At 53.2% G+C, this 24,060-nt stretch overlaps 1 protein-coding gene across 5 annotated transcripts in view; it reads left to right on the top strand.

The window, feature by feature from the left end:
- The window catches only part of Plekhg5 (pleckstrin homology and RhoGEF domain containing G5), a 42,835-nt gene that overhangs the window by 10,316 nt on the left and 8,459 nt on the right, over positions 1 to 24,060 (top strand). For 3 of the 5 annotated variants that reach the window (XM_028757828.1, XM_028757829.1, XM_028757831.1), the window contains exons 1-8: positions 4,319 to 4,383; positions 5,087 to 5,163; positions 19,911 to 20,040; positions 20,831 to 20,933; positions 21,281 to 21,341; positions 21,669 to 21,760; positions 22,168 to 22,304; positions 22,599 to 22,747. In XM_028757828.1, the coding sequence (XP_028613661.1) occupies positions 4,380 to 4,383; positions 5,087 to 5,163; positions 19,911 to 20,040; positions 20,831 to 20,933; positions 21,281 to 21,341; positions 21,669 to 21,760; positions 22,168 to 22,304; positions 22,599 to 22,747 (753 nt within the window). In that variant the 5' untranslated portion in view covers positions 4,319 to 4,379. Of the gene's footprint in view, positions 1 to 4,318; positions 4,384 to 5,086; positions 5,164 to 14,748; positions 14,932 to 19,910; positions 20,041 to 20,830; positions 20,934 to 21,280; positions 21,342 to 21,668; positions 21,761 to 22,167; positions 22,305 to 22,598; positions 22,748 to 24,060 lie in introns of those variants that run through there. The other 2 variants (XM_028757830.1, XM_028757827.1) reach the window with 2 other exon arrangements.

Below are 24,060 nucleotides of genomic sequence, written 5' to 3'. Positions count from 1 at the left end.
ACAACAAAACAAAAAACAAAGCCAAACCAAACCAACCAAAGAAACATCACTGAGATATGTTACCTTCTTCCCCACACAAGATCTTCAAAATTGGGGTTGAGGGAGAGGTGTGTCTGTGGTAACGAGCATTCGCTCCTCTTGCAGAGGATTTGAGTTCAGTTCCCAGCACCCAAGCAGGGAGGGTCAGACCCTCTTCTGTCTTTCACAGATATCTACAGATAAGTGCATAAACATATACAAACATTTACATACATGTAAATACATGCATACATGCATGCATGCATACATACATGGATAGGTACGTACATACAAAAAAAAATAAACTATTTCCTAAGAGGTCTGGTTTGGATTTCATACACACAGCACACCTGAATATTGACCTGCCTCCCCTTGAGGGTTCCATCTCTGAAGGGGCTGGTGGCTTCCCATCTGGGGCCAGCAGATGCCACATAGGTTTTGACTGGTGAAATGAAACTTTCAACGGAGCAAACAGAATTCCCTGCAGGTGCTCAGCATGTGAAGGCTGTTCTGGAAACCGTCTGGAGAGGACACGGGGAAAATAACAGGTTACTTCAAAGGCGCAGCCCAGGACAGGGAGAGTCAAGCAGGAAGATCCACCTGGAGTCTAGATGTGTCGTAACAGGGAAGAAAGCAGAATCCCTGAGGCAAGAGGAAGACACCAGTGGCCAGCCCTAGAGCAGGCATAAAGGAAAGGAGCCCTGGAAAGGGCCTGACTAGCCCAGGGAGGGGCTGGTGTGAGCCACAGGGTGTAACACCAGTTTGAACCAGTCTAAGATTCACTTAACTTGAGAACTGGAACATTCTGGAATATGGGTCTAGAGCTGCCAGCCTCCTCTGGTTTGTCAAGAGGAGCCAACAATCTGGATTTTTATGTAAAATCTACTGACTTTTCAAAGTTGGCAACCAACTGAGATTCTTTTGAAACACCGTGCTCAGCCAAACAAAACAAGTCTGCCGCCTGGCTTCTGCCTAGTTCTGGTAGAGATCTTGTGTGTGTGTGTGTGTGTGTGTGTGTGTGTGTGTGTGTGTGTGTCAAAGCTGGGTGTCCTGTGACTAATGAGGGGGGTGAGGTGCTGACTGGCAAGTGGGCTTGTTTCCCAGGTGAGGGACCCTGCTTAGCAGAAGCCAGAGGAACAGGAGACCAGCTGGGCCATTTCAGACTTAGGGAGACAATCATGTCCCCCAACCAAGCCCACTCTTTCTGTCTGGGTTACAAGGACAACAGATTGCCTGGAAAGGAGGCTCATGCTTACCTTGGGCAGGGTTGAGGAGATTGTCAGTCTCTTTGCTTACTCCCTCAGTCCAGGGACTGCTCTGGGCCCTGAGACATGCCGAGATCCTTCTCCCATGGGACTTCATGCTTTGAACATGAGCCCAGGGGTCAAAGGCCAAAGGCCAGGTCATTGCACTCAGAAGCATTGGAGGAAACATTCCAGAGATGACACATCTAGATGTATATCCTCAGGCTGTGACCACCACAGGCCATCTGGGCTCATGGTGGCCAGGTCCTGGAACAGGTGTACAACACCTGAAGGTTCACTGAGTAAGCGGTCTCCAGTGGCAGCAGAAGAGGAATAACCTGGAGTTGGCCGAGCAAGGAGCCAGATGAACAAGATGTGGGGGTGCACACCTGTGATCCCAGAATTTAGGATGTAGAGGCAGGACAATCAGAAAGTCAAGGTGGCCTTCAGTCATTTCCTCAGTTCAAGACTGGGCTACATGAAACGCTGGAGGAGGGGGGGATGAGAGAGGGAGTGTGTGTGTGTGTGTGTGTGTGTGTGTGTGTGAGAGAGAGAGAGAGAGAGAGAGAGAGAGAGAATAATGAGTAAGTACTCGGAGGTCTTGGGACCAAAGGGTGCTAGCTCTTGTCTGGTATCTTGAGAACTCAAAAGCCCAGAAGCCTGGAATCTTCTGGGAGCAAGAGCAAACCCCTTGGGTGGGGTACATGGGAAATCCCCCAGGGTGAGAGTCCTGATACCCATTCACTCTTGAGTCATCTACCTCCTGGAAGGCAAGGCTGCTGGGGCCAGCAGGACTGGTGACCCTAGTAGCTTAATCAGGGCCTTCTAACGGTAAGCTCCCACCCATGTGCCAGGACAGGCAGCCAGCCCATGGGACAGGCAGAGATTCTGAGAAGGTCATTGCTGTGGCTGGACCACAGAACATGAGCCACAGGAAGCCCCAAGCACAGGAATGGTCTCAGCGGCTCCCTAGAGAACAGCTGCCCGACACGCCTTTCCAGAGGCCTCAGGAGGCTGTCTGTGCTCCAAGTTCAGATACACTGTATCACAACCCGTTCTCTAGTGCCCTCTCCTTACTATACTATACTAAAGTTTTGCTGCTCCTCCAAAGCGCCCCCTGCCAGACCTACTGTGAGTTCCCCAAGGCTTATCAGGCTCATTTCTAGGTCTCTCATACCCAGCCCAGGATATTCATACTTGCTGAAAGGACCCAGTGCAAAACCCAAGACCCTTCCCCTCTTCTTACTGGGGTCTCATAGACAGGGTGCACGCCAAGCACCATACTTCAGATGAGAGGCCTCCAGAGAAGGGGTCAGGGAACCTACTCTCTGGCTTTGAAGGATTCTTCTCTGAACAAGCTCATTCTTCTATACCTAGGTCTTGGCATCCCAGAGCCTGGAGGCACCAGTGGACAAACAGGGCTAGGGGCTAGAGGCTGACTCCGGAGTACCAAGTCCCTTGGTGGAGTCTGGTTCACCTCTCTGTGTGTGTTTTTTGTTTGTTTGTTTGTTTTGCTTTCAATTTTTATTTTGTGTGTGTTTGCCTGTATATAGGTACACCATGTGTATGCCTGATGTCCTAAGAGGTCACCATATCCCCTGGAACTGGAGTTATGGATGGTTTTGAGTCACCATATGGGTGCTAGGAACTGAACTAGGATCCTCTCTAAGAATAGCCAGTACTCTTTACCACTGAACCATCTCTCCAACCCCAAATATTAATTTTATTTAGCGTGTGTGTAGGATGTGCACGCAGATATGTCAAAACATGTATGTCAGAGGACAGCTGGACTTCTTCCGTTTTGGGTTTGGCTTCAGAATGTCAGACTTGGGCAGCAAAAGTCTTTATTATCCTCAGTCATCTTTATGTACCTCTTACAAAAAAGTTGAAAACGCTGTCCATGTGGGGGTATAGGGGTGCATGCCTTTAAATCGCATTACTTCTGAGGTGGAGGCAGGTGGATCTCTGTGAGTTCAAGGTTAGCCAGGGCTACGCAGTGAGGCTCTGACTCAAAAAACAACAAAAAACAAGTCATCAGTAATGATAAAAAAGCTGTCTCCTTAGGGCTGGAGAAACAGCTCAGCGGCTAAGAGAGAGCATGACAGTCCTACCAAAGGACCCGCGCTCAATTCCCAGCACCTGCATGGCCGCTTGCAACTGTAACTCCAGTTCAGGCAGGTGATGTGACCCTCACCGGATATAAGCAGGCAGAACACTAATATACTTTTGTTTTGTTTTGGTCTTTTCGAGACAGGGTTTCTCTGTGTAGCCCTGGCTGTCCTGGAACTCACTCTGTAGACCAGGCTGGCCTCGAACTCAGAAATCTACCTGTCTCTGCCTCCCAACTGCTGGGATTAAAGGCGTGTGTGCCACCACCACCCGGCTCTAATATACTTTTTAAAAAGAAGAAAAAAAAGCTGTCTCTCTATTGATAATCCCATTTCCACAAACGATTAGGGGAAATTCCTCAAAGCATATTAGCCTTGGTGCTCCTGAGGAAACCCAGTGGAGCCTCCAGGGCTGGGGGTCTCTGGGTGCTGGGCTGGTAATTTTGCGAAAGTTAAGTTTCTTGCAGTGCTGAGCTGGGAACACTAAAGACCACAGCAGCAACCGTTCAACGAGGCCACCCACCCCTGGTCCGCCCACCTCCGCCGCGTCCTCAACCCAGGATCCGCGGGTGGCAGCCATTCTGATCGAGTGGGGGCGCGGCACGGAGCGGAGGGGTGCGTGTGCCGCCGACCCGCGTGTCTGGGTGCGGGAGGCGCCTGCTCCTTGGAGGCACTTCCGGCCGGGGCTGCAGCCGCGGCGGCGCGGTCACCGTGCAGGAGACCGCCTGGAACCGGGGCGCAGCCGGCGCGCGTGGCCATCCCCGGAGGGGCCTCGGGGGCCGGGGGCGGGGAGCGGGGCTGTGTGGGTCCCACCTGGGACACGCCCCGTCTCCCGGGGAGGCGCCGTCGGGGACCGCCGGCTCCCCGCCCCCCGCGACCGCCCGCGCTCCGCCCCCCCGCCCACCTGCCCCGCCCCGCCTCGCGCGCCAGGCGGCTGCGGCGCTCGGTTCCTCCGGCTCCCGCGCTCGGTTCTCGGCTCCCGCGCTCGGTTGCCCCGCGGCTCGGCGCCATGGGTGAGTGCAGCCCCGCGGACGGTCTGCTTCCCCCTCGCAGGCCGCCTGGCTGCCCCGGTGGCTCGGAGGGCGTCGCGCGCGGTGGGGGCCGGGCCTGCCCCGGGGAGGGCCTTGCTGGAGCCCGGTGGACGCCGGCCTCTGCGCCCCGGACTAGCTGCAGCTGCCCGGTCCTCGTCCCCTGCCCCCTCGCTGCGGCGCTCAAGCTTCAGAGAAGAAAGGGCATCAGCTTGGAGGGGGCCAAACTCTCGGTCAGAGATAGACATAAGGGAACAGAGGTCGCTCCAGGCCTCGGGAAGGGAATGTCTGGCATCAGAGGCTCTGAGTTGGAGAACGGGGTTAGAGAGGGCATCTTGGACCCTTGGAATCTTCTTCCTCCTGGCCCGGATTGCTTAGAAAGTCTGGGCCCCCAGGGGGTTACTGAGCCCCAACTCCCACTAGTGGAACTGAGGGAGAGAGTCTTTGATTTCCAAAGACTCCCCCCTGGAATCTGGACAATTTCCCTGGGGAACTGCATAGAAAAGGGCTCTGCAAACAGATCCCCCTGCAGATAAGTTGGCGTTTAAAAGAGAAAAGGACACTGACTTCCTTTGAAGGCAGGATTGAGGGGCCCGCCCCACCAGTCCCCTGGCCTGGAGGCCACAAGGGCCCGGGGGAGTGTGGGTGCTCCCCTACTCCTAAGCTGATGCCCTCTGCTTCTCCACAGAAGACCAGAGCCCTGCAGAGGAGAAGGGACTGCGCTGCCAGAACCCAGCCTGCATGGACAAGGGCCGCGCTGCCAAGGTAGGGGACTGGATAGCTTGGGACATGGGGGCAATAGAGGGTAAGTTCTCACTACCCAGGATGTCATGGAGCCCTTACCCAGACACAGTAATGCCCTCTTGATTAAGCAGGGTGGCTGGCTTAGGCGGTGGCAAGGGTGTTCATGGCTCAGTGGAGTGGGGAACATACCAAAACAAGGAACAGCCCCATGGGGTCCTTGCCACTGCCTGGGGACCTGGGAGCCACAGCTCCCTGTCATGGATGAGGAAGCAGAGGGTTGGGAAGGGAAGTGGTCCCATGGTTTGGTTTGGTACCTGGCCACTCCAGTCCTGAGTGTAGTTCCGTGACACTGTGGGGCTTGTGCACTGCTGGGATGACCAAGGGAGGGAGAAGGGGATGACCGGCTTTAGAGTCTGAGGAGTCGGAATAAATCGAAGAGAATGGAGCTTGGGAAAGCTGTACCAGCAAAAATATCACTTGGGCACTTCTGCCTATGACGCACTGGGCTGTGTGCCACACGCTGTCTGTGCCTTACCCACGGTGGTGGCAGCTCAGCAGGGAAGGTATTGTCACCCTGCTTTCCAGATGAAGATACCAAAGTTCAGAGAGGTCCTGTGACTTGGACAAGGCCCCACAGTTCATAAGAGGCAGCTCCCTCCCGCATGCATTTGTGTGACAATGGCCATCCAATGCTGTCTCAGCTTTCTCCTCCCTTCTGGGAGAGGTCCCAGGCTCTTTTGCCACTCACAGGTGAGGCTCAGAGAGATGAAGTGGTTGGACCTACAGGCACATGGAAGATCCGAACCTAGGATTCAGATCTGTAAAGCCAGGTCCCATGTTCCTAATTTCCACGCAGCTTGGCCCTGCCGGCTGCGGGAGATTTAAAATGCTGCCTCCTCACTATTCATCTGGCACAGGAGGCCCATGAGGACTGTTCTGGGGGTGGGAAGAGGAGGGGGCGGCCTCCAGTTGCCGTGGTCACCAGGCAAGGGGGCGGCTGTGATGTCAGATACAATCTGCTGGCTTGGGTGGTGCCTGGCGTTGGGCTCTGGTGTTGGCTGGCTGCCTCTCCCCCAGATTGGCAAGCGGGCTGGCCCCAGCTCCCTCAACACATCTGCTGGGAGACTGAAGTATCTGTCTGACCTAAAGGGGTGACGGAGGACTGAGACATTGTCCCATCCTTCCCAGGGCACCAAGCTGGGACAGGGCCCCGAGGCTGGGACAAGTCTCGTGAGCCACAAGAAGAGGGCTGGTCTCTGAGCAGCTGGCCCTCTGTGGCCTTCAGACCTGCCCTGGTCTGCATGGGACTCTGCTCAGCTCCACTGTAGTCACGGGAGTGTGGAGGCTGAAGAGAAGAGGGACAGTGAAGGTTTGGTGAGGAGGAGTGACAGGTCCTTGCTGAGGTCCATCCTGTAGTGATGAGTGAGGGGCTGTGGACAAGGAAACTCGAGTACATCACAGAGCCTGCCCCAAGGCGAGAGTCTCGGAGATGAAGGCATGTTCTTAGTCCAGAGCTGTTAGCAGCAAAGGCCATCTGCACACGGTGCTGCATCTGATTCTGTGAGAGCTCTCTTGGGTGCCGGGACTTGGGAGATCTGCCTCACCCTATGTTCTGTTTCTGGACTTCACGAAGGTCGGGGTTGCCATGATGGACTTTCTGCAGGAGGCAGCTGTGGTCCTGGGACTAGGAGATGGGGAGCTGGAGAGCAGAGTGAGCAGGGAGGATGTGGTCTGTGAGGTGGGCGGGGTCAGCAGAGGACAGACATTGTTGAGCAGGAAGGTTGAACTTGATCTTCATCTACCTTTCCAAGTCAGGACGGGATGCCCGGGAGACCCCTTAAGGGAGGTGATGGAGACGTAGGGCCCATACTGTTGAGTTCCAGGGTTGCACCAACTCCTTTGCAGTTGTGTGGGCCCCCGAGCAGCCGCTGCACCTCTCTCGGTTGTCCTGAGGTTTAAAAGAAGCCGTCTGTGTAGAATGTTTAGCACTGTCCCCCGTGATCAGAGATACTAGCCGTGAATTCATTTGTAGAGCCTGGGAATAATCAAGCCCGTCTCCTGGGCTTTGGATGGGCTCTGTGTGACTCCCTGAGAGTGAGACTTCACAGGTATCCACACCAGACCTCTGCCCTACAAATGCAGTGCGTATAGTTCACTGGGAAGGAGTGTCATGGGTGTCCTCTGCACTCCTACAAATTAGCCCTAGGGCAGTGGCTGACCATGGCTCCTAGCTGGGCCTCCTGGTGTCAGGCATGCTGGTCAAAGTCTGCTCAGTGCCTTGGGTCAGGAGGGGACGTGGTGGAGAGCTGATACTGAGCCACAGGTTTCTATACTGAAGGGTTTGGACATCCTCAAACCAAGGAGCCAATCCTAGCAGTTTGCCGAGAATACTGTGTGAGCCCTACCATGTGTCTCAAGCCGGCAGCCCACCGTAGTTGGTAGAGCCAGCTCTGTCCCAGTGGAATAACTAACACACTGAGCAGATGACTTCCTGTTCTCAGGGCCCCCATTCTCAAGCAGGCCCCAGGAAGAAAGGGGGTGATGCTTTCAAATTGGCTCTCAAAGGCCTGGATAGGGAGGCATGTTTTGATTCCATAGAGAGACATTTTCAACATTGGAGCTGTCCCTCCACCCTTCGGTCATGAGCCCCTCATCCTTGGGCATATTCAAGAAGAAGGGGATCTCCAGGAGTGATTGGTGGGTGGAGATTAGATATGCTAACCCCAGAGTTCTCCCAGTGTTGTGGAGGATGGAGAGGAGGAGTCTGAGGTTATGTCAAGATGAAGGCCAGTACACTCAGGGACCCACACTGGCTCTGTTGTCCCTGAGCCAGGACGGGTAGGATGCCTGATCACAGTATCAGACTGGCCTACGTTCTGGGGTGATGCTTTGTGAATAAGAGATAGGAAACCAGAGAACCCTTGGGAATGACCAGGTTTGGGGGTCTTTGGAGGTGACTGGTCCTATTAGAGGCTAGTCAGCTATAAACAGTGAGGGGGGGCTGCCTACTGCTGAAGAAAGGAGGGACCAGAGGAGCAGTGAGTGTGGATCACTGTGCTAAATAATTTGGGGGAACAGTTGAAAACTTGGTGTACCTACCCTGAGATCAGAGGGGCGGAGCTGCCTAGTGGGGCCCAGCTCCACAGAGCCAGTGCTAGGAGTTGGAACCCTATCTCTGCCCTTTTGGAGTAGGGAAGAAGGGTGGGATGGTTTGACTTGCTGTGGTCCCCAACCCTCAGTCCTGAGTGCAGTTATGGGCTGCGGGGAGGGGAGAGTTAGAAGCTACCAAAAGGTGGCAAGCATGGTAGTACGTGTCTATAATTATAGTCCTCAAGAGGCCGAGGCAGGAGGATTATTGTGAGCTTGAGGCTGCCCTAGGATGGATACATATCAAGACCTTTTGTAAAAAAAAAAAAAAAAAAAAGCCGGGCGGTGGTGGTGCACGCCTTTAATCCCAGCACTTGGGAGGCAGAGGCAGGTGGATTTCTGAGTTCAAGGCCAGCCTGATATACAGAGTGAGTTCCAGGACAGCCAGGGTTACACAGAGAAACCCTGTCTCGAAAAGCAAAAAAAAAAAAAAAAACAACCAAACAAAAAATAGAGGCAGAGAGGAAGGGGCAGTTGGAGAGATGGCTCAAGGGTTTACAACGCTGGCTGCTCTTGAGCAGGACTGGAGGTCAGTTTCAATTCTTACATGATACCTTAAAATCACCTGTAAATTCAATTCCAGGGGTCTAACACCCCAACTGACCACTTCCAGCACTGGGCATATGTGCGCTCACGTGCGCGTGCTGATAAGACATCCATACACATAGAAAAGAAAGAAAGGAAAGGCGGAAAGAAAAGAAATACCAGGCGTGGTGGCACATGCCTTTGATCCTAGCATTCAGGATATAAAGGAGAACTCTTGAGTTCAAAGCCACCGTAGTCTACGTAGAGTTTCAGGTTAGCCAGGGTTATATAATGAACCCCCTTTAGAAATCAGGGAAGACGGCTGGAGAGATGGGCTCAGCAGTTTGAGAGCACTGGCTGCTCTGGCAGAGCACCTGGATTCGGTTCCCAGCAACCACGACTTCTGTAACTCCAGTTCTAAGGGAGCTGACCTGACACCCTCTTCTGACCTCTGTGGGCACCGAGCACACCTGTGGTGCACATACATACACGCAGGTAAAAGCCTAATAAAAATAAATACATCTTTATTTTCTGAGAGACCCAGAGAAAGGCAGGCAGTTTCACAAGAGCAGACAGCCTGGGTTAGGGCCCAGGCTGCAGGCATCCCTTAGCTTGTCCCCTGGCTGCTCCTCCACCAGGACAGTTTCCTGTCACCTCCCCTCCCTTGGTCCTATCTTTTAGACCAGGTGAATGACCGGTGACTTTGAACACGCTGTGGATTGGTCAGATGCCAGCCCTTCCTGTACAGTGAAGCCCAGTGTGTACTTCCTAAAGCCATGATTCTAGCTCATCAATACCCCAAAGCCACCGCTTGGCCCGACAGGCAGGACTTTTCCTGTGACACATTAGGCTTCAGCCCAATGGGTGGTGGCACCTGGGACAGTCCCCATATCTGCTGTTCCCCCTTGCTCTGTGCACCTCTGGGGTCTGACATGTCACTCACTCTGGACTGTAAGGAGGAGACTTATGTCCCTAGGCTAGGCTCACTACACTGGGGACTGAGGGGATGGAGTCCCTGAGTTAAAGGTCAGAATTCTAAGGGAGCCTTGTCAGAAGGCCTACAGTCCCTTACTGGGGGTCCTGATGATGCTACCGCCGTTTATTTAATGATGTCATTTGCTTAAACACTACTCGGTGGCCATGAGGAGTCTGTGTTTGTGGTGTGGGGGCCATTGACTAGTGAGGGTGGGGACTCGGGGGAGGGGCCTAAGCCTATGGGGTCCTTGGGAGGCTGCTGTTCCAACCCTGCCATATCTAGAAATTCCCAAAAGGTCCCTGGGGGCCAGCAGAGGACACAAGAAGCTGTTCCTCAGGCTGCCTGGGGAAAGGAGGCCTCATGAGAGGCCCTGGCTAGGTTTGGTGGGAGACAGGGAGAGAGAGGCCAAAGGGCTTTTAGGCCCTACAGATGCCTGGGTGACCTTCCTTGGGTGACCTTGCTCTTGGGTATTTGCTGTTCCTGGGTCCCACATCAAGGTCCAGTGCCCACTAGGATACAGCAGCTGTCTTCAGATGGCACATTTTAGGAATGCCCAGGGCTTCCTTCACACAGGTGAGGTTATTGCCGCCATCGGGGAAGGGGTGGGGGGTTAGGAGGTTGGAGGGGAGGTGGGGCACAGAAGCTCTTCAGCTTCTTCCCCATGAGTCTTCTGAGTGCCACCAGGGAAGCAGGCACCTGGAGTTCAGGAGCCACCTTCAGGGAGCAAGATTTATACTGGAGCCCCTTCCTCCCACTTAGCTTTGCATCCCAGACGGGACCCTTGAGGGGAAGGGGCCTGTAGCCAGGCTTATGGTCCTGTGCCATCTGTCCTAGGTCAGGTCTGGAGACCCACAGGACAAAAGGGTGAGGCCCAGGCCAAGGGAAAGGAGGAGGCCCGTGTTCCGCCGGCAGCTCTGAGAGCCGCCTGGCAGAGCCACCCCACCCTGGCTGGCCTGCCCACGCATGCAGGCTCCACCCTTGGATATCTGAGGTGACGGGTAGAGCCCTGGGCCATCTCTCAGGGGAGCCCAGCCCTGCTAGAGAAGCCTAGGGCAAGTGTGCCTCTCAGACAAGAAGGCCCAGCTGCTATCCCAGGGCTTCCATCGGCTGTGGGCAGGGCACTGAGCTGGCTCCCAGGGCTGTCCATCGGCTGTGGGCTGGGCACTGAGCTGGCACTGGATCTTGCCCCAGATTTGTAGCTCCTACTGGACCCAGAATTACTCTCAGTCCAGGTTGGCCCTATGTGGACCTTGGGTGTCCACAGAATCCTCTAACTTTCTAGAATTGGGAAAAAAAAGTCTAGGGGGATCGAAAAGAGCCTGTCTGGGGGGGGGTAGGGGGGTCAGAAACAGCCTGACCTGGGGGGGTAAGGGGGTCAGAAACAGCCAGCCTTGGGGGGGAGTACCTGGAAACACCATTATCATCAGCTTCAGCATCTAGGTTCTGGGTATCAGTTTCAACAAGGTAGCCCTGACTCACCCCGGATTGAGGCTAGGCTGGAGAGGGGCCCCCTTCCCCAGAAGTGAGAGGCTAGGACCTCAGGTCTGCTTCTTAGCTCCCTGTTGTCTGTTAGGTGGGAGCCTGATCCCTCTGACGGGAGCTAGGCCTCCTTTCCTCAACTCTGTTCTGTCACTTCCTTTACCCTACATTCTGGTCTCGGGCCACAAGGCCTTGGTCCCCTAAGCAGCAGCCTCCACCCCTGTTAGAATAGCTAACGCATTGCCCAACCAGAGCCCACTGTCAGAAGTCCTTTTTAGGTAAACGTCTTGGGCCCGGTGATCTTTGCTTGCTGGGACTTAGTTACCCCATCCCAGTAGGATTCCCTCCAAGCTGCCTGTGAGCTCCACCCTCTCCCCCTCAAGATGGTCTTCAAGACCCTGTTGTCCACCACTTAGCCTGTGCCAATGTCCCAGCGCTACACCGTCCATGCCTGAGCAATGGGCAGAGGTTCCAGTCAGATGTATGCATTCGCCTACAGTGTACTGGTAACCTTGGGGCAACCTGCAGCCTCTTCAGGCCTTAGCTTCTTCCTGGTAAGTTATGGGCAATCATGGTCTCCTCCTCTGCCTCTCTGAGGAGAGGGGACCTTGTTGCTCAAACTCCTGGGACAGGAAGTTGGGAGGACTCAGTGGACAGTAGTAGCTATCTTCTGAGTGTGGGACCGGGACAGAGGCAGAGGACCAGGGCAGGACCAACCACATGAATCTGAATGGGGACTCACCTGCCTGGTCACACCCAGGTTCCAGGAAGAGGGGAAGGCTGTGTTGGCCCTTGGCTACGGGTGAGATACCTCTCGGAGAACTTCTCCATCCCCAGTCCTTCCGAGGCAAACCCTTCCATTTGCCTTCATTACAAGTATTGATGGCTTCTGCCCGAGGCTGTGTGCCAGGACCATCCTGAAGGCTGAGGACACAGTGTGAGCCAGACACCAAGGCCACTGGCCTCTGGCAGGGACGGATGATGAAGAGCAAGGAAGTCATGTGATTAGAAAGCTGAGAAGGAATTAATTCAACATTAGGGACTCAGAGAATGAGGCTGAGGAGTTATTTTGAGAGCCCTTTGGGGAGGTAGGATTGGGGCCTAATGGCAACCATTTGAAGGTTGAGCACATACAGTTCTGGATAGAGAATGAGGGGGTGAGTGCTCTGAGCTTGGGGAGCCACAGGGATATCAGCCAGAAGGCCAGAGGACGAATGATCACATGAGACCAGCCGGGAGATGAAGAGGGAACCAGGCTATGGTGGATATATATTTTTTAAAGATTTATTTATTTTATGTATATGAGTACACTGTCGCTGTCTTCAGACACACCAGAAGAGGGCACGGATCCCATTACAGATGGTTGTGAGCCACCATGTGGTTCCTGGGAATTGAACTCAGGTCCATCTGGAAGAGCAGTCAGAGCTCTTAACCACTGAACCATCTCTCCAGCCCTATATATATATATATATATTTAAAAAGGTAAGAAATTTTAGTTTTCAAGGGAGTTACTTGTATTGTCAGTGGTGAGCGACCCGGGGTGGAGGTAGCCCTTGAAGTCCTAGCTTAATTACTGCCCTAAGAGCCTTCTCAGAAGTCCCTGCTTCCTCCCTTTCCCCATGACGTCAGATGTATGGGTGTCATCTCAGAGGTAGGTGACAGTTACAGTACATGCCCCTTACAGGGTACTGGGGAATGTCCACGGAAGCGGTTCCACAGCCTGAGTCAGAGGCCTTGATTAGGCCAGACATGTTCACTCACTCCTGTAATCCTAACACTTAGAAGGTTGAGGTAGGAGAATGACCTAAAATTCAGGGCTAGCCTTGGCTATAGGCATGGTCCCCTATCTCCAAAACAATATTACATTAACAAACAAGACTTGGCTCTAGGCCCAAAAACCATGCAGAGCAGCAGTGGGATTCCCTGGAGTACAGGAGTACAGTTTCTAGAATGAATCTCTCTTTTTTTTTTTTTTTTTGGTTTTTTGAGACAGGGTTTCTCTGTGTAGCCCTGGCTGTCCTGGAACTCACTCTATAGATCAGGCTGGCCTTGAACTCAGAAATCCGCCTGCCTCTGCCTCCCAAGTGCTGGGATTAAAGGCGTGCACCACCACTGCCCGGCTTTTTTTTTAAAACCTTTATTTTTTCTCATTTTCTATATATATAGAAAGGGGATTTATTGGAATGTTTTAAGGGCTGTTGTCCTGCAAATCCAACAATGGCTGCCTATAAACAGAAAGTCCAAGAATCCAGAAGTTGCTCAGTCCACAAGGCTGATATCTCTGATCTTCAGTAGACGCTGGAATCCCAAAGAAGTAGGCTCCACGCCAGTGAAGGAATGGACTTGCTAGTAAGCAAGGGAGGGCTAGCAGGCACAGAGCAAGCACTTCCTTCTTCCATGTCTTTAGGCTTCCAGCAGAAGGTGTGGCCCAGGTAAAGGTGTGTCTTTCCCCCTTAAGATACGAATTAAAGACCTGTGTCTTCCCACCTCAATGTCTGGATCAAAAACCTGTGTCTTCTTACCGCAAAGGTCTGGACTAGAAGTGGATTCTCCCACTTCAAACCAAGCTCAAAAAAAAAAAAACCTCTCACAGGTGTGCCCTCCGTTTCTGGATTGTAGCTCACTCCACATGTAGTCAAGTTGACAACCAAGAATAGCCATTACTGTGGTAATGACAGCTTACTAGAGATGCAGGCAGATCGTGTTTAAGGTCGTGAGACTGTCACAAACCAGTCTGGGTTTAACTAACATGGCTGTGCACTTGTCTCTGTATGTCTACATTAACTGTAGGAGATGGAAGGGGATAAGGTGGCTGCCCCACTTCCTGGGGGTGAGTGTAGAAGCCCTTTGATAACCACACTGGAGACAGCCCCACCCAATCCGGACAGGGTAGCTTGTCCGGTAGTGATGAGCGCCCTCTGGTGGCAAGGACCCAGCCTAGCGATACCATTGACCTCCTGCAAAGGCCTACCTGACTTATGGGTTTGATTGGCCCAACTCCCAGGGGATAGCCGGGGAATGCCCAGGTCCTCTACTTTTTCCCACCAACCTTCCCCCACCTCCCGAGTCTTTCCCAGGTCACGTGTTCCATTGGAGTCCCTACTTCTACCATTGGAACAGATCCCAGAGCTCTTACGTTGGGTATGGGGAGGGGGGTGTTTGTAGGGCTTTGTTGGGGCCTGACATGGGCCTCAACAACAGGATGCTGGGGAGCCAGTAAAGAGAGTTGTCCCCGGGTGCTGGCAAGCAGCGTCCTAGGATCCCAAGGGAGTTGGCCCTTAAACCATCTGCACCCCTCCTGGTTTAAGGAGTTGGGGCACCCGTCTGGAGCCCCTGGGGTGGAGAAGCACGGGGTTGAGGCCCCAAAGCGGGGCTTCCAGTCTATACTCTGGCCTGAGTAGACCAGTTTGGGAGTGTCTGGGGTTCTGCCGGGTGTCACCAGCCCAGCCCCCCCTCTCCCAGGCGCGACTGCACAATGGCAGGAAGCGGGGCTCCGCGCTTTGTCCCTAGCACGGAGCAGACCGTCGCTTCCTCCGGCCACTATGGGGACAGGACCGGGCGTCTCTGGGCGCCGAGCGGCAAGCAGACCCAGCTCCGAGCTGCCCTCCCCAGATTCTCAGTCCCTCTGGGTCGGGGGTCATGCCCGAAGCTGCGAGAGCCAGGTAGGGGGACGTGGGTGGGCTAAAGCCTTGCGGATGGTGTGCATAACTCAACTTGATCCTCTCTGTCCCCCTCCACAGGGGCGCAGAGTGGCTGAACCCCTGTCTAGACGGCAGCATACAGCTGCTAGAGTCGGGGTGAGGCTTGAGTGGGGTCCCCTCCTTGGGATAAGAAGTAGGTCCCCTCCTTGGGTGGCAGAGATACCCCTCAACCTCTGGGCCTTTTGTGTGTATTGACTCCGGACACACCTGTAGGGCCCAAGCCACCCCTCCCCCTTTCCTTCCTCTGTCCCACACCCTCCTCATCTACTCAGCCCTAGCTTCTCCTGCCATTTCGTCTCAGCCTTGAGAGAAGGGAGAGCCTGTCTTTCCGTGCTCTGTTCCTTAGCCCCTGAGTAGGACAGAGGGGGATGGCTGTGCCCAAGTGTCCTCTGTATTAGTGAGGAACTTCCCCTTTGACCTGTTGGGCTTCTCCCAGAGTGAAGCGTCCCTGCCTATAGAGGTGGGTTTGGTGGACGGTAAGGGAGTCGAGGGAGGGGGTCACAAGTCTGAGAGGCCCAGAGTAGCTGTGTGAATGAGCCTGATTCAGTGCTGGGGAGACCCCGTGCTTGGCACCAGGAATATAAGGCAGGGGAAGACATCTGTCAGGGCTTTCCCAAACTCAATTCAGCTTGCGGATTTTCTCTCTGGGGATTCTAGAATGTCATCCTTACTTCACGTGGGAACTCTGGTTCTGTTCCCGAGACTGACCCTTGTGGTCCCCTGAGCCTAAAAGTCAGAGGCAGGATGGAGTTGCAGCTAGTGCCATGGTAGGAGGGCTGGTAGTTACCTCAAGACTGGAGAGGGAATCCCTTGAGGAGACTAGTCCAATATTGAATTGGCGGGAAGGAATGGAAAAACACACACACACACACACACACACGCACACACAATGTGGCTCTGGTTGTCCTGGAACTCACTGTATAGATCAGGCTGGCCTTGAACTCACAGAGATCTCCCTGCCTCTGCCTCTAGAGTGCTAGGATTAAAGGCACTCACGGTGCTGTCTTTATGTTGACTAAATCAAAAAAGAAAATTGTGGCCCTTCTCCAGAACCTACAGTTTCGCTCGCGGTCTCGACCAGTGTCATTCTGAGACCAGAACCTTTGTGGCTGGAATGTAGCCACACCTGGCATTGGTGCCTGAAGCTATCCTAGTCAGTGGGGGTGGGGTGGGGGGCGGGGCGCTGAAGCTGGGAGCCCTGGCCCGGTTGGTGGAGTGGCTGGAAAAAGGAATTGAAGGGGAGCAGGTGCCTCCCGAGATCATTGTCAGAAGGAGGCCCCCCAGAATCAGCAAAGGCAGGCCATGCTCTTCGTGGCTGTAGGTAGGTAAATGTTTTCCTGTCTTTATCAGCGGTAGATTAAAACAGGAACTGGAAGTATCTTCAAGTCTTGACCACCCGCTGTTAGGAATCTGGGTCTTAAAGTCTGTCTGCCGCCGGCCCTCTCGGACCCAGTTCCTGTCATCTCCCTGGGGCAAATGGGCCACCTGCTGACTGCTGTTTTTCCGGATCTTTTTCTGTCACAAGAGCCCAAACAGCAAGCAGCAAATTAAGATTAGTTTCTTCCTGGAACCGACCCTTCCCCAAGGCTGACAGTGGTCTGCATCCCCCATCCCTCCCCACCTCTCCGTTGTGTGATTCGTGGTGGTGGTGTGGACGTGAGTGGGTAGGGCTTTAGGCTCTGGCTCTGCTGGGCGTGTAACCTTCGGGCAGTTTACTCTTGTGAGCTTCACACACCTCTTATGGAAAATCAGGATGAAGGGAGATGACAGAGACACGACCTCAGTGTAGCCCCTGGCAGAGGAGGACCTCCCTCAGTGTAGCTCAGACTGTCTGCTGCCTCTTCCTCCTTGCCCATCCCCTCCTCAGTCACACCCTGCTGTCTAAACCCCTTGTCTGTCATCCTGGACATCTCTTTCCAGACTCTCTCAGCCGGTCTCCAGTGTCTCTCTATTTGACTAGTTAATAAATTGTACAAATATTGAGCTGGCAATATGGCTCAGTGGGTAAAGGCGCTCTGTCTCGAAAGCTGGCAGCCTGAATTTGTTTAGGCCTGAAGATAGAGCTTTGAATAAGATATTAGTCCTGGGCTGGAGAGATGGCTCAGCTGTTAAGAGCACCGACTGCTCTTCAGAGATCTTGAGTTCCATTCCCAGCAACCATATGGTGGCTCACAACCATCTGTAGTGGGATCCGATGCCCTCTTCTGGTGAGTCTGAAGACTCACCTGGAACTTCGTTTGCACAGGAACATTACTTCTGGCCTCTGTACACTGCATACTTGTGGTGCACATATACATGCATGCATGCAGGCAGGCAGAACAGGCATGTGTATGATATTAAACATGAAGCAGAGACTTAGTTCCAGGCCATCCTCACCTACCTTGTGAGTTGGAGGCCAGCTGGGTCTACACAAGGCCATCTTAAAACGCCCTTTCCTGCCCAGAAAGAAAAGAAAAAGGAAATCCATACACGCATGCCCAGTCATGGCCCGAATGAATGATTCAGGCACAGCATTGTTTGTGGAAGGCCTTGAGGTGGATGGAGAGATGACAAATCAAGGCTTAGCCACTGAGTCTCCCTTAACTACTGGGAGGGGCTGGAGGGCTGATAGCTCACTGGGAGAGCATTTACTGCTCTGCAGTTTCCAGCACCCACACTGGGTGGCTTGAAACTGCCAACCTGAAACCTTTTTCTGGCCTCCGTTTGTGCCCACCCACAGACAGACAGACAGACAGACAGACAGCAGGGTGTGCTGGTATAACAGGTAAAAGTGCTCACAGAAACAGGCTGATAACCTGTTCCTAAAACTCACAGTAGGGATAGATAATTTATTCCTAAAGGTTGTTCTCTGATCTATACACGCACTTATACAGAGTAATTTAAAAAATAAAATCTAGACCAAAGGGCTGGAGAGATGGCTCAGCAGTTAAGAGCACTGACTGCTCTTCCAGAGGTCCTGAGTTTAATTCCCAGCAACCACATGACTCACAACCATCTGTAATGGGATCTGATGCCCTCTTCTGGTGTGTTTGAAGACAGCTACAGTGTATTCACATATGTAAAATAAATAAATCTTTAAACATACACACACACTCACACACACACAACTAGACCTGAAAGATGGCTCAGTGGTTAAAAGCACTCACTAGTTGTTCAGTTCCCAGCATCCACATGGTGGCTCACAACCTGGAACTCCCAGTTCCAGGGGCTCCAAAGATGTTCTCTGGCCTCCCCAGGATGTACCCCTGGATGTGATACACATACATGCAGGCAGGTAGGCATAAACAAAATAAAACTTAAAATATTTTTAGGGGGTGGGGGTTTTGAGACAGGATCTTTCTGGGTAACCCTGGCTGTTCTGGAACTCTCTCTGTAGACCAGGCTGGCCTACACTGCCCAGCAAACTTTATAAATCTAAAACAAACAAACAAACAAACAAAATAAATCTGGGCAGTAATGGTGCATGCCTTGAATCCCAGCACACGGAGAAGGAGGGGCGCAGAGGCAGGTGGATCTCTTGAGTTCAAGGCCAGCCTGGTCCACAGAGCAAGGGAATTCTAGGAGGTATGGCTCTGTAATCCTAGCTACTCTAGGGCCAGAGATAGGAGGATGACAAATTCAAGGCAAGTTAGTGAGATCCTGACTGAGGTAAGGGGGAGGGGTTGGTGGCTTCGTGCCTACTGAGCGCTGGTTGACTCAGGCTGTGTGGGATTTCTGCACCAGAGCAGACATGAGAAAGCCTGAGAGGGGGCAGATGTGATACGGCTTAGTCTCTGAATCCGGAAGGTTGAAGTATGTCAGCATGCTGTTCTTACACCTCTCTGAAGGATTGAAGTATTTAAAGATGAAAACTGGGGGAAGCCAGGCACAGTGGCTTATGCCTGTGATACCAGCCCTAGAGAGATTGAAGCAGGAGAATTGCTTTGAGTTTGATACCTGCCTGAATTATACAGTGTGAGATCCTGCCTGGCACTACCACCTCAAAACTGGAAATCTCCTGTAACCCCAGCTTGTCAGAGGCCGGGGCAGGGAGTGTGGAGAATTGTCTGGAAGCCGTGTGGAGGCTTTTCCCTGGGAGGGGAAGAGGGGAGCAGATGCCATGGGCTGAGTGAGCCCAGGACTCTGGTATAAGGTGGAGGGGTAGCGTGCCTCCTGCTCACGGAGGGAAACTTGACACTACAGGAACTGGGAGAGTCAGGGGTGAGAGCGTGTGGGCAGATCTGGGAGGAAGAACTGGCTGCAGATTGGGTCAGGGCCAATCATGGGAAGCCCCAGCTGCCCTGGGTGTGTGGCGGACGGACATGGAGGTGGGAGCTTATGGGCTCCTTGGGGCCAGGCTGTTGTCGCAAGGCAGCTAGATGCTAAGAAGCTGACAGCCCTCCAGGAAGGGGGAGGAACAGATACATATGTATGGTAAATACAGGCAGGAGTGGCGTGTGTGTGTGTGTGTGTGTGTGTGTGTGTGTGTGTGCGCGCCCACGCGTGCGTGTGTCAGTGACAGCCACAGCTTGCTTTAGGCTCCTCCGTAGCTCCATGCTGGGTCTAGCAATCCAGGCAGGGTCTACTATTCAAGGCTCAGGCAGGCCTGAGACTTGAGAGCAGAGGGCCCAGCCAGCCAGCCTAGAGCGCTTATCATGGTTCAGGGTGTTCCAATGCTGACTGAGGTTCAGAACCAGGGCCTGTGGGGTGGGGGGTGGGGTCTCTTCCTGCCAGGAAATCCCTGGTAGCCCTGATCCACTCTTGATTGAAGTCTCAGGACCAGGGTTTGTTTTTCTCTACATTCCTTGGAAGCAGGTAGTGGGTACTCAGGGAAGGTTGTCCAAATGAATTGACTAAAGCAAGCAGAAGGTGAGAGAATTCGGTGGATAGATAGTAGTGGGGTGAGTGTTCTGTCTGTCTGTTGCCCATCCTGACCCTACATCTCCACCCTTCACCCATAGGTATGCCATCATGCTGACTGCCAGCAGCTGCACCACCGGGGGCCTCTCAACCTGTGTGAGGCTTGTGACAGCAAGTTCCACAACACCATGCATTATGATGGGCATGTCCGATTTGACCTGCCCCCGCAGGGTAAGTCTGAGGACCCGGCCCAGCCCTAGAACTCTCTAGGCAGCTCAGAACTCCGAATCTGGGTGGTAGCAGTGTTTGGGTGGTTATTGGAACCTTGGTAGGGTCACGTGAAGAACAGGAGAATGAAATACAAATTTACAGGTGCACCTCCTCACTGCTCCTAGAGGGTCAGCACAGAACCCCCTTTCTTCCCAATTCTGCCTATCCTTGGGGCCACTAGCAACTTCTGGGCAAACTCTGTTGGCCTAGGAGAACAGTATATGGTAGCTACCGTGTTGTGTTTGGAGGGAACTTGGAAGAGGGATTTAGAAACCTGCTGAGTAGCGGCTGGCTCTAGCTCTGAAAGACTCCCAGACCAATTATTGTCTTTCTCATCTGGTAAGAGAGACAAAGGGACTCTCCACTCCCCCAGGATTCCTGGGACTTTAGGTGTGGTTAATGCAGGGGTTGGGGGAGGCCTCAAAGGAAAAACAGTGGACTTGATCCCTATCTGGGACAACCCCTGAGGCATGGCCTTCTTACCCTCGTGCTGTAGAAAGATAACCGAGGTTACAGGTGGGTTTGTATTTGCAGTGGGGCATCACCTATCTGTCCTCACAGAGCCTGTGGTCCTTTTGGGTCTGAGGGGGAATGGGTCATATATAATAATGATAGATCCCATTCTTGCCAGAACAGAAGGGCTTGAACCACTGGGGAGAGAGGAGATAGGGAGACCCCGGCACATAATTAAGGGTTACAAATGGACCATACAGGGGAGCAGGGACATAACCCCAGCCCCGTTTCTCCAAAGGCTCTATCCTGGCCCGGAATGTTTCCACCCGGTCCTGTCCTCCACGCACCAGTCCTGCTGCAGACATGGAGGAAGAAGAGGAAGGCTGTACCGACGGAAAAGGGTAGGTGTGGTCCATGGGCAGAGCCACTATCCTAGGAGCGAGCCCGGGGACCACATATTTCAGTGACCTCCTTCAGAGGACTGATGGTTGACCTTCAGCACCCCCCCCCCCCCAACTATCCCAGCTTATGCTAACAAGCCTGGCTGGCTCCTGTCTGAATTAGTTAACCATTGTGTGCAACTCTGGTCTTGGCCAGCAGAGGGCGGACAGTCCCACACAGGCAGCAAGATGGGTAGACTGCATGCACATTACTTCCAATTGATGAGGGGTGGGGAGCCTAGCAAGACTCCCACGTACATCCCACACTGGTGAGGACCCACCAGCACCTCAGCATCTGCTTCTTACAGGGACCGGAAGAGCGCAGGCCTAAAAATCTCTAAGAAGAAAGCAAGGAGGAGGTACACGGATGTAAGGAACCAGGAGGGCCAGCAGCTTTGGCTCCCCCAAAAGCCCCGGTCTCTCCCAAGCCTTTTCCTCTCCTGAGGCTAGTCTCCCTGCTCTGAACTCTAGGGATGGGGTCTGGAGTGAGCATGCCCCTCCCTTCCCTCCCTACCCTTCAGCTCAGAGCTGCCAACCTGGTCCAAGTCTGGAGGGGGGCAGGAACTTCTTGGGCAGGTAGAACTCCAGAAGCCTCTCTAGGAGTGTGGCTGGGGAGATCTCTGGCCTTCCCTTCCCAGTTGGGGTTTTCACCTGGATGGTGACAGTGGAGAAGCTAACAGTCGAGTGTCCTCTCAGGACCCAAGCAAGGAGTGCTTCACCTTGAAATTTGACCTGAATGTGGACATCGAGACAGAAATTGTGCCAGCCATGAAGAAGAAGTCACTGGGGTAGGTAGGGCTTGAGGAGGAAGTGGGAAGGGCAGATGCGGCTCCTCTGTCAAGGTTCCCAGTCTCTGCAGGGGTGTGTCTGTCTGTCTGTGTTTGTGTACATCTACTCCCATGTATCTGTGCACCACTCCTGAGGGGAGGCCTGCGTGCATGTAACTAACACCTTTACAAAGGCTCACCCATGTTCTCTACTCCTGACTGTACAGCTATGCCCGAGAGGGACTTAACAAAGCTCTAGGTGTCTGTGTGGGTATGCGTGTGTGTGTGTGTGTGTGTGTGTGTGTGTGTGATGTCGTACATGCTGCTTTTCTTTATAATCGGGGTGCCTGCCGTTTGGAGCCGTGTCTGGATGGGGTAGGGAGCCCACATGATTGTCCTCTTAAAACACATTCCTTCCTGGGGTGCAGGGAGGTGTTGCTACCTGTATTTGAGAGGAAGGGCATCGCACTGGGCAAAGTGGATATCTACCTGGATCAATCCAACACACCCCTGTCCCTTACCTTCGAGGCCTACAGGTTTGGAGGACACTACCTTCGGGTCAAAGGTGAGCAGAGCCACAGGCCCCATGGGCAACTGTCTGGGTGAGATGGCTGGGGCCTCCTGCATAAGGAGGCCTTCCTGGGCTCAGGTTCTCATTGGCCATGCTGCTGGGCAGGCTCATTAGCATACAGGTGTCTCTCCTGGGCGCTGGTGGTTGGTGTTGGCAGGGTGGGGCTCCCAGGGAGGGTAACTGGGCCTAGACTTGAATCCTCAGGGGAGAGAGGACGAGAGCCCTATGTCTCCCATATTTGGGCACTAAGGACTTCTTGTCCCCCCCTCCCCCAACATGCCACCCTAGCCAAGCCAGGGGACGAGGGCAAGGTGGAGCAGGGAGTAAAGGATTCCAAGTCCCTCAGTCTGCCAGTACTGAGGCCCAGTGGGGCTGGGCCCCTTGTGTCGGAGCGTGTGGACCCTCAGAGCCGCCGAGAGAGCAGTCTGGACATCTTGGTGAGCAGGGGTCCTGTTGGGCTGTGGGTAGGGCAGGGTACCTCCTCAAGGAAACCTCATCCTGGATTCTTCCCCACATTGCTTCTGCAAGCTTGTGGTTGTCTGAGGACCTCAGTCTCTCTGTATGTAACTCTGAGATGATAGGAGTTGGTCTCCCATCACCTTGGGATTGGGGCTGTCTAGTGCCCAGGGGAATCGGCACATGGAGTACGTTTATGTTTGTTTATCTGTGGGACAGGAAATGAACACATTTGTGTTGGGAAGTGAGAATGTGTCACCTATAGGAGAGAGTGTTTCATGGATCTTGTCTCTTCTCTTCTTCCTTTTCTGTTTTGTTTTGTTTCTGAGACAAGGTCTCATGGTGTAACCTTGGGTGTCCTGGAACTCGTTATATAGAGGAGACTGGTCTCAAAGCTCTGCCTCTGCTTCCCAAGAGCTGAGATTAAAGGCATGCCCCTCCACACCTGGGTTTGGGTTTTTGTTTGTTTGTTTTGTTTTTTGTTTTTAAGGGTCTGGTTGAGACAGAATGGTTTTCTTGGTTGGTTTTTTTTTTTTTTTTTTTTTTTTTTGTATAGCTTTGGCTGTCCTGGAACTTGCTCTGTAGACCAGGCTGGCCTTGAACGCAGGTGTGTGCCTGGCACCTGGTTCTTCTTTCCTTTTCTTTCTCTTCTTTTGTTTTTGTGCATTTCATTTTTTTTTTTTTCAAGACAGGGTTTCTCTGTGTAGCCCTGGCTGTCCTGGAACTCACTCTGTAGACCAGGCTGTCCTCGAACTCAGAAATCCGCTTGCCTCTGCCTCCCAAGTGCTGGGATTAAAGGTGTGCGCCACCACTGCCCGGCACATTTAATTTTTTTTAAAAAAAATTTCATGTGTATGAGTGCTTTGCGTGCATGTATATATGTGTACCTTGTACATGCAGTGCCTTTGAGAACTATAACAAAAGGTCAGATCTGTAGCAATTGGGTTATTATAGACAGTTGTGAGTTCCCTTCTGCAGGAGCAGCCGGTGCTTTGTGCTCTTAACAGCTGAGCCATCTCTCCAGCCCCAGTGGGACCTTTTGAAGCTTTGTGTGTAGGTGCCACAGAGTGGGGTGTGTGTGTGTGTGTGTGTGTATGTGTGTGTGTGTGTGTGTATGTGTGGTGTGGTTCTTCTAATTCCTGCTTGTAGCCAGGCGGTCTGGGGCAGTAGTGAACCTGTGTGACCATCTCGGGGGAGATGGTACCTTAGGCCAAGGATGCAGAGACTCTGGCCTGCTTGGGTAATGAGGAGGTGGTACCCTAGGCCGAGGATGCAAAGTCTCTGGCCTGCTTGG

This window comes from Grammomys surdaster, unplaced genomic scaffold, assembly GCF_004785775.1.
Source record: "Grammomys surdaster isolate TR1022 unplaced genomic scaffold, NIH_TR_1.0 126185, whole genome shotgun sequence".
Lineage (NCBI taxonomy): Eukaryota > Metazoa > Chordata > Mammalia > Rodentia > Muridae > Grammomys > Grammomys surdaster.
This window is presented reverse-complemented; position numbering and strand designations above follow the sequence as displayed.